Here is a 13,424-nt window from a genome sequence, read left to right as displayed (position 1 = left end):
ATTGAATAGTGCACCTACCTTGTTCTGATATCTCCATTGTATTGTAGGTTCATTCCATCTATACAAAAGGCCGTGAGTTCAAATTTTCTTGGAACATTCCCTAATTTAATTTGATCCTTCTTGAGGATTAGTTGAGATGCTACAAGTTGGTCTGAAGGCCTCATACAAGAGGAAGTTAAAGTTAACTGTTGTACCAAAAGTGAAGTACTTCTTCTGAGATAAATTCTTCCTCAAACTATAAAAACAATCTGATCAGTAGTTACTTAGAACAGTACTTGCATGAGATATGCAATCCGAATAGTGGCTCCTCAATAGGGTTTGGAACACTAACTTATAAGGGGATCACTCTCAATAAGGTTTGATAACCCAACTCATAAAGAGGAAAAAAAGAGAGAAACCTCTAAAGGAAAAAGAGTGGCTTCTAGTTTGAAGAAACCATAGACCATTCAATTTTCCAAGTATTTGAATCCAATTGGTAATCCTATGGCTTTATGTTCAGTTATTTAATCATGAAATGACTCATCTTTCATTAACATGCAAATATCATGAACCCAATTCTCAGATACATAGCCAAAAGGAGTGATCCCCAAATGGTTTGGTAGTCCCTATGTCCCAAGTTCGAATTTCCTCTACCTTTTGTCTCTCACATTGAACAGTTATATACTCTTTAACCTGGAAATGGGATCATCACCAACTTCTGTGGATTATACTAGGCCCCTGATAAGACTATGCTGACTAATGGGACCAGTGTTGTGTTGATTGTTCACAAAGCTAATACTTGCATAGATTGAACTCTAAATTCTGAACATTGCCTAGCAAGAGGCACAAGACTGCCACCATACATAAAGAAAAGAGTGATTAATCATTGGTAGACCAAAATGGATAAGATTCAATGGCAATGGAACAAGTTATCCATACATTGCTTGAAACAAAAATAAGAAATTAAATTCCCCGTTTTCAGTTTTGTTGGAGGCAACAAAATTTAAATAAAGAAAAAAATGTACATTTTCACCCGCAGGAAAAATGAATATATTGTACATTGGAAATGGTGCAAGAGGTTCTAGCCCAAAATGAATGCCTGGAACATAAGAAAATAAAAACATCTACAAAGCATTTGCAGGCAAGATTTAAAGTATTCCACGATACCATACGATACTAGCTGATACGTATCTATATTTGACACAACCGATACAATACATCTCGATACATCTCTCTATTAAATTACACTAAAACCCATTTGTCAGAACAATACAATATTGAATACAAAATGATACATCTCTAAAATAAAATCACTTGACCGATACGATACTCGATACCGATACTTTAAACCTAGCTTGTAGGGGATCTTGGGCTTTGGCATGATTTTGCTAAAGTCTTCTTGCCTTGCTGTTAAAGCTGTCTAACCTTCCCAGCTTGACTTCCCAGTAGGGTCCTCCAGTCTGCAATAAGAAAAAAGAGTTCATAAGATTTTCTGAGGAAAAGAGAAAAGGGATCAGATTTTCAAGTTATTCTCTTGAGTTGGATTTGCGTAGGAGTTCTTATTACCAATACAACTGCATTTCTGAAGGCCATAATGATTATATCTGCGCCTGAGACAACCCCAACGCAGATATTTTCGAACTCTTCCATCACCTCATTGATGACTTCATATGCTCTGAGCGAGTTGACACTGGAGAGAGATTCTATTATATTAGGTGTATCGCCCAGGAACAACGATGCATCACAACCCTACAAAGATTAACAATGCTAATGACATAACAAAACAGTAATTAGTGAAGAAAATGAGAAATTGAATTAAACACAGAGGTAGGCTTACGTCCACAAAATAGTCAGGGAATTGAAACCGCATTAACTGACGCAGCATTTCTTGGTTCTTTGATCATTGCTTTGTGCATGATGTCTTACTACAATTTCTGCTTCAGGGCAACTTTCTGCATAAGAAACCGAGTGTCAATGTTGCTTTAGCAGCCAGTCGACATAAAGAAGAGGGAGCTAATCCACAGCAAATGTAGAGGCTGACATCTTCGTGATATTTTGCAAGGGCTAGGGATTTGCCTCCCCCGAGGAATCCAAAAAGACCAATTAAAGACACCGTTGATAACCAAACAGTTTACATTGGTTTAGTATTTTTTAAGAATAGAATACCCTTATGCCCTTTTAGATTTTTTTTCTCTTTTGTTCAACCTATCAAACTAAATTTACTTAGATTACAAGAAGTAGACAACTGGGATCGAACACCAAAAAAAGGAAGAGGAAAAAAACACACATAAAAGTTCAGGTAAAAAGTAATCCTTCTGTGCTGCAAATTACTTTTGATACCCTCACTTTCAGCACACATCACTAGAGCAAAAGCACCAAATAAGCTGTTTTAACATTACAATAAACTCCGCTCTTTTGCCAATTTGAATAGAAAGAAAACAGAAGAAATAAGTACCAAGTACAACTTCCACATTAATTCTTTCAAAGGAATAACATTTAGAAGATGAAAAAGAATATTAACTTTTAACAGATTGAAAAAATGAACAAAATGATAGTGCTAACAAGAAACATAATGGATTTCAGAGACATACTCTGGTCTGTTCTCCCTCGGGGATGTACTGGGCCAATATTTCTCTCAAATAAAAGTTTTTTTTTTTTTTTTTCACTAATGGTAATGCCAAAGGTCATAATGCAGAGAGATGAAGTTTGATGCAATAGCATAGAGGTGCCAATTTTTAAATGGAATTGAAATCTTACGGGATTAATCTGAGTTTGGGATTTTATGACACACCAAGCCATATTGAACAAAATCGAAAACCAAAAGAGCCAGAACTGCAACCAAAATAGAAGCAGTCTCTTATTGTACAGTAAAGCATATGCACGATTCAACTACTCAGCCATATCACAATGTTCAACAACATTAAGAGTTATGTATTAGGGGTACTTCGAGAACTGGTTTATTACTCAATGTTTTACATTTTCTTTCTACTATTCACCTCCCGAGGGAGTTTTATGTATTTCTAAATATTATGTTAATAGGTGTGGCAGAGATAATTTCTCTACAACATAACATTCTATAAGATTGTATAGGGTTCTATCCAATGCGGAATGGAGAAACAAATTTGAAGATGCTTCGGTGGTGGTTCAACATGCAGTAGGTTCAGACCACCTCCCTTTGATGGTGGATACTATGGGGGGGGGGGGGGAAGCTCAGGAGTCCGTCCCTTTCAATTCGAGTCAATGTGGTTTCAACATAAAAATATAAGGCAAAAGCGGTTCAAGCTTGGTCTGTTCAAGGTACTGAAAATGCAAGAGATACCTTACTCCTAAAAGCCCAAATGTTAAACAAGTGTTTTCGGAGTGGAAACGTCTACTTTTGGACATGTTCAAGCTAAAATTTCAGATTTATTGAGGAAGCTTGAAGAGGTGCTTAGCAATCCTTTGGACGAAAATGAGGATAAAGAAAGGTCTCTGTTAAGTCTGCTGGAAGTGGAGCTATTCTAGGAGGAGGAAATGTGGGCTAAAAAAATCTAGAGAGCTTTGGTTGAAGTTAGGAGATAAAAATACCAAGTTTTTTCAGGCCACTCACTACTCTTCAAATGCAGCCTCATAACAGAATTTTGAAATTGAAGCTCAGCTCTGGTAGATGGTCTGATTCTGAGGAGGAGATATAAAAGGAGGTATTGCACAGGTACTCTGATATCTTTACTTCAGAAGGTATTGATGAGGATTCACTTTAGGAGGTTTTGTCCTCTGTACAACCGAATGTGAATGATAATAATCACATGTTGATGAGCCCCCCAGGTACAGAGGATATTAAAGAAGCTATTTCAGCCATGGCTCCCCTCAAGTCTCCTGGACCTGATGGTCTCCCGCCACTATTCTATCAAAAAATTCTAGGATATAGTTGAAAAGGACGTCTGCAAGTTTGTAGTGGATCTATTTTCTTCTGGCAGTATGTCTCATGCTATTAATTCTACTTTGGAGTGTCTTATCCCCAAGTTGAATCAAACGGCAACCATTGATCAGTTTAGACCGATCAGCCTATGCAATATCACAGTGAAGATTGCCACCAAGGTGATTGCAACCAGGCTAAAAGGCATTTTAGAGATAATCAATCAATCCCAATCTGCTTTTGTCCCTGATAGAAGCATCTCAGATAATGTTTTGATAGCTCATGAATGCTTTCACTACATTAAATCAAGGAAGAAAGGGAAAAGGAAGGTCATGGCTCTCAAGCTTGACATGAAAAAGGCCTATAGTAGGCTTGAGTGGAGGTTTGTTGAAGGTACTTTGATAAAACTGGGATTCTGTGAGCAATGGGTGAAGCTAGTTATGTCTTGCCTTACCTCAATTTCATACCATATGATGGTTAATGGTTCAGTTAGGGGTGCAGTTCAGCCTACCAGAGGAATTAGGCAACGGATCCCATCTCCCCTGCCATCTTTGAATTATGTGCCGAAGCTTTAAATGTTGCTCAACAAGAAGGTCTCATTTCAGGTATCAAAATCAGAAATAGAACTAATCCTCTGTCACATCTATTATTCGCAGATGATATTGTTTTATTCTCTGAAGTTTCTCTAAGGGAATTTCAGAACATCAAATCCTGCCTGGATCTTTACCGTGCGGCTAGTGGTCGACAGATCAATCAACAGAAATCCTTGATCAATTTCAGCCCTAACAGAGCTCCAAGGTTCAAGAGATGGCTTTCGAAGGTGTTAAAAATACCTTATGGTGGTCTACCTAAGAAATACCTGGGTCTCTCATCAGAATTTAAAGCTTCAAAGAGAGAGGTATTTAGAGAAATCCAAGAGAAAATAAGCAACAGACTACAAGATGGAAAGGAAACCTTCTTTCTCTGGAAGGTAAGGAAATCTTTCTCAAATCAGCAGGGTGAGCCATGAATAATTATACAGCTTCACATTTTCTGCTGCCAAAAGCTCATCACGACCAGATTAAGAAGGATGCTATTACTTTCTATTGGGGGGGAGAAGGAAGATAAGAGGAAAATTTAATGGGTTTCTTGGGACAGGTTGTGTAAGAAAAACGATCCTTACACTCAAAATTTGGCTCTTCTATGTAAACTTGGCCTGGAAGCTTTGGAATTTTCCAACATCTCAATTGGCTGAAATGATGAAAAGATCTATTTTCCCAACTCCGGATTTCTAGAAACAGAGTCGGGTCTTCTCCTTCGTGGGCTTGAAAGAGTGTGATCAAAGGAAGGAAGATTCTAGTCTTAGATTTGGTGTGGAGAGTAGGAGACGGCAAATCAATTAAAGGGTGGGATGACCAATGCATTTTGTCGAATCATGGCTACATTGTTCAGTCCCATAACAAAGATAGGAGGGCAATTATTCTGGTAGCAGAACTTATTACTGAAGGGACAAGAACTTGGAAGGCAGATTTGATCAGAGAATTATTCCAATGATGCTGAGGCTATTTTGAAGACAAGGCTGGGGTGGTGAGTAGAGAAGATAGACAGATCTGGGGCCCTGCAAGGAACGGAATTTCCCCCGTGAAAACAGCACATCACCAGATCATCAACCTGAGGGAGAGGGAAAGACATGCTAGACCTTCTTCTTCCTCCTCAGGTAGAACAACAGTTGATCCTATGGTTTAGAAAAACATTTGGAGTTGTCCAGCAACACCAAGAATTCAAAATTTTGCTCTGGAGAGCCTGTGCAGGGGCCATTCCTTCTGCAGAGGAGTTCAGTAAAAGGAATATCCCATTGACTTGAAATGTCCTCGGTATGACTCGGTGGAATCTACAAGCCACAACCTGTTTGATTGCGATTTTGCTAGAAGGGTCTGGTTTTCACCCCCTTTAAGTTTCAACCCTCCACAGAACCCTTCGGTGATTGAAGCCATTAAGAATTGGAAGTTGATTCTCCTGGCTGATAAGCAGGTCTTCGAAGAGCTTACTTCTCAGATTGCATACATCCCTTGGTACACATTTGGGTGGCTAGAAATGAGGTCATCTTTAAAGGATCTCAATTCTCTCCTCAACAGGTGGTTGACAAAGCTATGTTTGAAGTGAAGGACTATCTGAGATGTAATGGACGTAATGGTATAACGGAGCAGGAGGACCGAGGTTCATCAGCTCGTAATGACCCATTAAAATGGGAAACCCTCCACCAAATATCTTCAAAGTGAACGTGGATGCAGCATTAAATGAAGGTAAAAAGGGTGTTGGCATTGTCATCAGAGATGCAAGGGGAGAGGCAGTCATCGGACTGTCTAACTGAATTCCTTTTGACTCTGTTCTTCTCGGGAAGGTCATTGCTATCAGAGACGGCCTTTTCGTTGGCCTTGGATAGGGACATCAAAGGAATTATTCTGGAATCAGATTCAAAAGAAGTGGTGAATTTCATCAACACTGGAGCAAAAAGTCCAGTAGAAGCCCATAATATCTTCTATCATATTTTTTCCTTGCCCAACTTTTTGAAAAGATTTATTTTTGCTATGTTAATAGAGAATGTAATGCAATAGTTGACTCTCTTGCTAGTAAGGTTGTGTCCTTAGCATACAGGACTCTTTAGCCTAATGATGTTCCATGGTTTCAGGACGGTTGTAATGTTGATGCCATGCGTGGGTCACGCACTAATATATAGACCCGTTTCTACTGCCCCCCGCCCCAAAAAAAAAAAAAAAAAAAGTTAGACCAAGCTCTTTCTAATCTATTGTAGTCAACCAACTATGAAATCATGAACTTATATTTTTTTAATCTATGAAAAGAGGAAGAACAACTCTAATGGGGAAAAAAGAAAAGGAGAAGAATACCAAACATAGAAGGAAAATGTTTTCCCTGCTCAGCAATTGCAGAGAAGAAGAGTTAATAAATAGTCCACAAATAGGATTTTTATTTGCGGCAGCCCTGCTGCCTGCAGCCAAGGGTTACGATTTTGCCACGTGCATAGAATGAGATCCAACGGTTGTAAATATCTTAAGTGTAAATAAATAATTTTTGTTTTACTTCTTTAAACATGATATTTATCAAATTTACAAGATTAAGTCCCTTTGGGTTTTACGAAGAATCATTGTTGAGATCTGAAGACAGCAACCAAAACCCTCTCTCTTCACAGAGGGAGATGCAAATGCTTCATTATAGAATTGTTCAGGCCACATTGGATGAGACTTAACCTTCCCCCAAACCTTTTCCTATTCTGAATCGATACTTTAATGCCCTAGCTGTTTCATAATTTACATCAACCTTAGAAAATAAAGATTCAAAATCTGAGCGAAAGCCCTTAACAGCAGCTTCCGAATTTCTACATGTTTCTCCAAAAGAAACCTCAGGTATCACTCCCCTGCCCGTCGTCACAGGTTCCATAATTGCGTCTTGAACAGAAACCCTAGAATCCATTCTTTCAGCCTCTCCGGAATTTATCTCCGCCGGAACACTAGCTTCTACGGGTCCCACTTTCTCCTGTTCCACATGTTCCGCTACTGAACTAACAGTCCCACCATCTGAATTTTTGGTTTTCGCGTGATGGACTTCGACCTGGAGATTTTACCCATGTTGGAGATCCGAGAGACAAGATATGAAGACAGATTCAAGCAATGAAAGACAAAATTCCAAAAAACCCAAATAAGAAAGACAGAAATCCAAAAACCCAAATGGAGAGAGACTAAAAGTGATGAGATTGGGGCTTCTTTCACTTCGCTTGACGGTGAAGGTCAGGCCGATGGAGAGAAAAGAATGAGGATTTAGTTTTGTAAATTTTTAAAATTGAAAACCTTTGATTGTAAAAGAGAAAAAAATTATTTACATTCATATCCCCATACTTTTAATCCCAGCTGCTCGTTTCTTTTCTGTAATCGTGGTTAAATCCGGACCATTGGCGGCAGCCAACCGCGGCTGCCGCAAATAAAAATCCCCACAAATAGGAGTACGATATTATTGCTCTTGATTACATACACAAATAAAGGCAGTAACATGGTACCACTCCTAAATATACAATATCACATTCAACCTAGCTGCTGTCAAAATAATGCATATTCTAGTCAAGACGAATGAAAGACAGCACCATAATAACTGCTACCAAATATTGCTAGATGGATGCGGAGAAATTACCACATGCAAATCACAACACTCCCCCGAAAGCTAACTCCTTAGATCTCCCTTACCCCATACTGAAACCCAACCCTCCTTTAGGAATCAAATTCCCCCTCCCCTTCCCTACCTTCAGGCCCCTACCTCAGCCTTATCCCTTCACTCTAGAACCCAAAATTTCCCTTTTCTCTTAAAACATTTGAAACCTAATCTAGTTTCACTCATATTTTACAAACCTATTCTACTTTAGGATCATTTTCCCTCCCCCCTACCCCACCTTCGACCCCAACCTTAATCCTAGTCATCCTTTAGAAATCCTAAATTGGAGAAAACCCTAATTACTTAAATCCTAGTATTTTGGAATACAATTTCAATATTAAATAACAGATCTCAGACATGGTTTTATTAAACCTATCAGCCAAGCCCTATTCTCCTTTCCCCTCAACAGAAATCACACTAGGCCTCCAGAAACCCTAGCTGTAGGGCAATTCAGACCTAAGAAGCTGCTGCTCCAGCTGTAATTTACCTAAGAAGTCGTAGTTGCAGGGGTTCAAGAACCCTAACTTACCGCTGATTTCAACCTAAGTGATCCTGGAGACTGGACGTCAATTCGGGAATCACATCAGGCCTCCTGAACCTTCAGAAATGGCTCAATAATCAGTGCCCAACAGTGCTAGACAGGGGTTTTATATTATTGATTGTGCATATGCGCATTCAAAGCAATGAAAATAAAATAAAACCATTAAATATAAAATAGTCACTCCATTTGATGATTATAGACTTCACCATTTTTAATGAGAACCAACAAAACATGGTAATTAATGCTAGCAGCTTACAAATAGGAGCCGTAAAATATTCGTTGCTAAATGAATAATACCGCATTCACTTCCACCGCAATTAAGGCTATACCGCTTTTAATTAGGATCAATCTTACGTGGTATATATCCAGTTGGTGACAAATGGAGGAGGGAATATGTAAATAACGACGTAGTTGTTTTATTGGCAAGCAATTAAAGAAGTTTAAAAAGTTAATGCCACCATACAGCCATTGCTTTTCTTGAAATGGATAAATCCTTGAAAAGCAACTGAAGGTGTTCTCCCCCTCTTATAGACAGAATTATAATTGTAATCCAGTAGATGTAGGAAATCTTGTATTTAGTGTTGGGTTCTTGCACCTTTGGGATTATAAATGGAAATGAATCATAGCTTTCAGCTTAAGGAGTATTCCAGCGTCATTTCAATGTTACCACACGTATACATACGCAAGAACACAGACACATACACAAAGAGTTTGACATGTAATTGGAAAAACAAAAAGAATCTCTCATACCCACATATGATATAAATTCCAAATGAAAAATATCACAGAGACACATAATGTAAATTCTAGATGAAAATAATACTACATAAATAAAGAGCTACACAAACCTTAAACTTTACCTGGTAAATCATCGATCCGATATGGGCTAACATCCTTTATATGATTGATTAACTGCAATGTAAAAAATAACAATCACCCCGTGGATAAACAACGAATAACTCGTGGATGTATGTAGGAAAGGGTGAAAATGGAAGAGCAACTACCTTGTAATTAGGGTTCAAGAGATGTGGTCCTTCTTTCAGAAACTCTGCATCACCGGCTACCATGACAAACCAATTGGTAGACACCATAACCTTGCGGTTCTAGATAGCCTGCTAGATTACAATCGAATGATAACTCAAAAGATCTGAGTAAATACCTTCTATTACAGTTCTAAATATTGTAAATAAGGAAAAACATAAATTTTTTTTCCCACAGAGAGATGGAACCTAAAGGGAGAACAATATTTTTACCTTTAATGCTTCTAAAGTGGTAGAAGACCAGAACCAAGAAGACGCTAAACCACGCTACCAGACCAAAATGAGAGAGAAGCTGCGAAGATTGATGCAGATGTGATCCTCTACCTCGGACAAAGCGAACTTATGTCCACTGGTAAGCGGCAGCATCTCCCATCTCAAAATGACGATTTATAGGTAGGTCAATGGAGAGAGGGGGTACAACTCCCACCTGTGCGACAGACTTTTTTTTTTTTTTCTTCTAAAATACTTATTATTATTATTATTATTTATTCTTTAATAAAAACAGACCTAACTTTTATATGGATTTTAACACAGACTAAACCGTATCTTCTTTTATTTTTGCTAAAGCATATCTTAGGATTGTGAAACAAAATGTAGGGGTTTAAATGTAAATATAAATTTCTTATTTTACAAGAACCCCTAATTTTTTCAAAATTATAAAGTAACTCCCTGACAGCCGTTTACCCAACTTCATGTGTTACCGTTTGGCTTCAATGTTGTACATTAAATGCGCAACACTGAACTGTGAATGGTCCAGATTTAAAGAGGTGGTCGACCACCCATTTTGTTCTTTTATTTTTTTGGGTTTCAGTGGTATAGTTTCAAAAAATAATAATAAATAAATAAATAAATAAATAAATAAATAAATAAATAAAAAACACAAAACCCAAAACGGGTGGTCGAGATTAATTCATCCACACAATAAGCAATTCCATTCTCTACCTTTGTCGCTGCCCACTATTCTGGAATTCAGTCCAATTTTGATCTTCATGCCATTGTCTTTACCCCCTAACCCTCTTCTTCCCATATCTGCCACAAAGAGCAGGAAAGGGCTCCAAATGTTCCTTAATTCTGAACATGTGAGGCTGAACCATTAAGAAAACGCATATAATGGTACAATTGAATATTTTAGTGGAGGAATTCCAAGAAAACATCACCATTTTAGATAGGAATGAAATTATGGACCCTATTTTAGAGAATAAAAAGAAACTATTCTAGACTCGCAAAAGAACTAATTAGAAATAGATGTGTCTTCAAGACTTAAGGTTCCAATAATAAGTGCATGGTCCTTGAGTGGATAAAGAATTCCTAACACCTCCCAGTTGTTGGACATTGTCGACGCATCCCTTCACCTTTGACTTTGTTCCCCAATTAACAACAAAGTGTTGAAGCCATCATAGTAATAAGATGTAAACAGATTAGGATGGGTTTCTTGCAAATTGCAACTTGGCAGACAAGAATATTTTTTTATGGGATAATTACTATTGTCCCTTGTACTATAGTTTAATTGCTTCTCATACCCTGTATTTTTTAAAATTATTAATTCAACAATTAACTTTCATTACTAATGCCCCCTGCCATTAAACTTCGTTAGTTAGTTGATGACACGACATCTTTATATTTTTCAGAAACTCCAAAATAATCTTCAAATGTGCTTTGTTTGTTTACCCTTTTGTTAAACTATAGTATTACACTTAGTTAACTATAGAAGGAAAAAAATTGCATTTTTTTTTCTCTTAAAAGAAATAGTTGCTTTCATTTTCTTCTTGTTGATTACGACTTTGAGAAACTTAGAAAGTAGGGGTGTCAATAAGCTGGATTGGGTTGGGCCAACCTTAAATTCTATTGCTATCATAAAGACTAAAATTGAAACCTAAGCCCTACCCACCCCTATGAGGGTTTAAAAATCCCCAACCCTAACCTGACTCAACTCAGCCTACTCCACTGGGCAGTTCACTTTCACAAATATATCATGATGTCATGCTTATCAGTCATCCCCTCATAATATCTCAGTCTTTCTGATGCCAAACGGCAAAGAAATGGAGCCAAACAGCCAAAACATGAAAAAACGACGTCGATCACTACAAATCTATGAGCATTGTTCACAGGCTCGTTTCGAACCAATGGATCGAATTTCAGCTCATTCCAACTCTGAGACTCTAAGGTGCGCCATGTGCCACTCCGTCTGCATCATTCTCCCTTGCTGGGAAAAGATTTGTTCTCGACTATGTATCGTCTTCACTTGTATCAATCACCTTAGGTTTGTTTCGTCTGAATGATAAGGTGATAGATCTACTACATTAAAAGTGTAAAAAACATTGTACTTACCAATAGCTCAATTTTGTAAACATTATCATTAATGCACTTAAGAATGTTAAATGGTCCATTAACTCTAGGTGTAGCTTGCCAACTGGGAAACTCTATTTTCAGAGATGAATCCTGAATCACCTTCTTTGAAGACAATCGTTATTTATGTGCTTGTCCACTTCTTGTTTGTACTTCATTAACTGTTTGTTGATATAGTCATGAACCCATGAATGCACTTCTTTAACGTGCTTAGCATGCTCATTTGCATTTGAGTTGAACCACTTGAGAACTAACAATGATGTGAGGTCTAAAGGAGTAATTGGATTATGCACATAGACCATCTCGAAAGGACTCTTGGTTGTAGTGCAATTCTATGGCTTGTTGTAGAGAAATTCTTCTTGAGGTATCACCAAGTCCTATTGTCGTTGATTGTCTCCAATCAAAGTGCAATGAAAATTGAAAAACAAAGATAGAAATAAAATATGTATGACACATTTAAACATTTAAGTCTTCAGTCGTAGACTAAAAATAAATTCAACATTTAAAAATTGTAAGAGATTATTAAAAAAAAAAATTCTAAAAGTAAATTATTTTAAAAATTAATTATGAGTATTAGTAACTAACTTTTAGGAGTAAGTTACTAAAAATTTGTAAATGTGAGATTGTGTAATTAACTTTTAGAAATTAAATTAGGGAAAAGATTCTCTAAAAATGTTAAAAAATTAAATAAATTTTATTTATATAAAATAAAAATTTTAAATGTGAGATTGTGTAATTAAATTTTAAGAATTAAATTAGGGAGAATTTTTTTTCTAAAAAGGTTCGAAAAGAAAAACTAAAATTTATATATAAATAAACTTATTTAGAAGGATAATTTGGATAGTTTAGAGTAAATATTGGTTGGCGGAAAAAAAATAGCACTAAATCTTTTTTAAAACATCTTATCAGATAAATCTTTTTCAAAATGAATAAATTGGAGAAATTTTCACTTAATTTGAAGGGGTAACTCAGGAAGTGGGCCCTGGAAATTTCTCTTATATAATTAGCTACACTTACATGATACCTATTGCGATTAATTCAAAATTTCTGTTTTTGTTACAATTGAGTTTTTATACATTTGTCTAACTTAGAATGGGCCAAAACTATGCTTGAGTCACGTATGTGGGGAAAAAAAATTCATATGACTAACAACATAACAGTTGGGGTTAGTGCCTAGTTATCTCCCAAAGCTAAATGATCAAAAAAACCTCTCATTGCACTTTTTTTTTTCACGAACACTAAAGGGTTACCACCAAAAGGTTTGCTTTATTGGCAATGACCAAAAGTTCTTAGTGAAGAGGTTAAGTTCGAATCTTCCTGGTGGTATACGTAACTAACTCAGAGAACTAAGTACATGTCCTATTGAATAGTGCACCTACCTTGTTTTGATATCTGCATTGTATTGTAGGTTCATTCCATCTATACA

At 37.0% G+C, this 13,424-nt stretch overlaps 1 protein-coding gene across 2 annotated transcripts; it reads right to left on the bottom strand.

Moving 5' to 3' along the window:
• Nucleotides 1-1,156: 1,156 nt before the first annotated feature.
• On the bottom strand, nucleotides 1,157-10,009 carry LOC149016108 (peroxidase 17-like). 2 transcript variants are annotated; one of them, XR_016173661.1, is made up of 6 exons: nucleotides 9,866-10,009; nucleotides 9,617-9,727; nucleotides 9,473-9,524; nucleotides 1,817-1,931; nucleotides 1,546-1,728; nucleotides 1,157-1,439 (listed from the first exon to the last, which is right to left on the bottom strand). XR_016173661.1 is itself a non-coding variant. In XM_089157240.1 (6 exons), the coding sequence occupies exons 4-6, from the start codon at nucleotides 1,862-1,864 to the stop codon at nucleotides 1,368-1,370; spliced, it is 303 nt and encodes a 100-aa protein (XP_089013366.1). In that variant the 5' UTR covers nucleotides 1,865-1,931; nucleotides 9,473-9,524; nucleotides 9,617-9,724; nucleotides 9,866-10,009; the 3' UTR covers nucleotides 1,157-1,367. The 2 variants fall into 2 exon arrangements, 1 of the variants encoding a protein (XP_089013366.1); XM_089157240.1 differs by having other exon boundaries at nucleotides 9,617-9,724.
• Nucleotides 10,010-13,424: the final 3,415 nt, after the last annotated feature.

This window comes from Hakea prostrata, chromosome 5 (assembly GCF_041222555.1).
Source record: "Hakea prostrata isolate BN-2017 chromosome 5, UWA_Hpros_2, whole genome shotgun sequence".
Classification (NCBI taxonomy): Eukaryota; Viridiplantae; Streptophyta; class Magnoliopsida; order Proteales; family Proteaceae; genus Hakea; species Hakea prostrata.
This window is presented reverse-complemented; position numbering and strand designations above follow the sequence as displayed.

What these genes read in the sequence shown, in the direction of transcription:
- LOC149016108 (XM_089157240.1), bottom strand. Translation starts at nt 1,864, where the DNA reads ATGCTGCGTCAGTTAATGCGGTTTCAATTCCCTGACTATTTTGTGGAC. An exon ending in TCCCTGACTATTTTGTGGAC is followed by an intron (nt 1,729 to 1,816) that starts GTAAGCCTACCT and finishes TAATCTTTGTAG; the next exon opens with GGTTGTGATGCATCGTTGTT. An exon ending in TCAGAAATGCAGTTGTATTG is followed by an intron (nt 1,440 to 1,545) that starts GTAATAAGAACT and finishes TTCTTATTGCAG; the next exon opens with ACTGGAGGACCCTACTGGGA.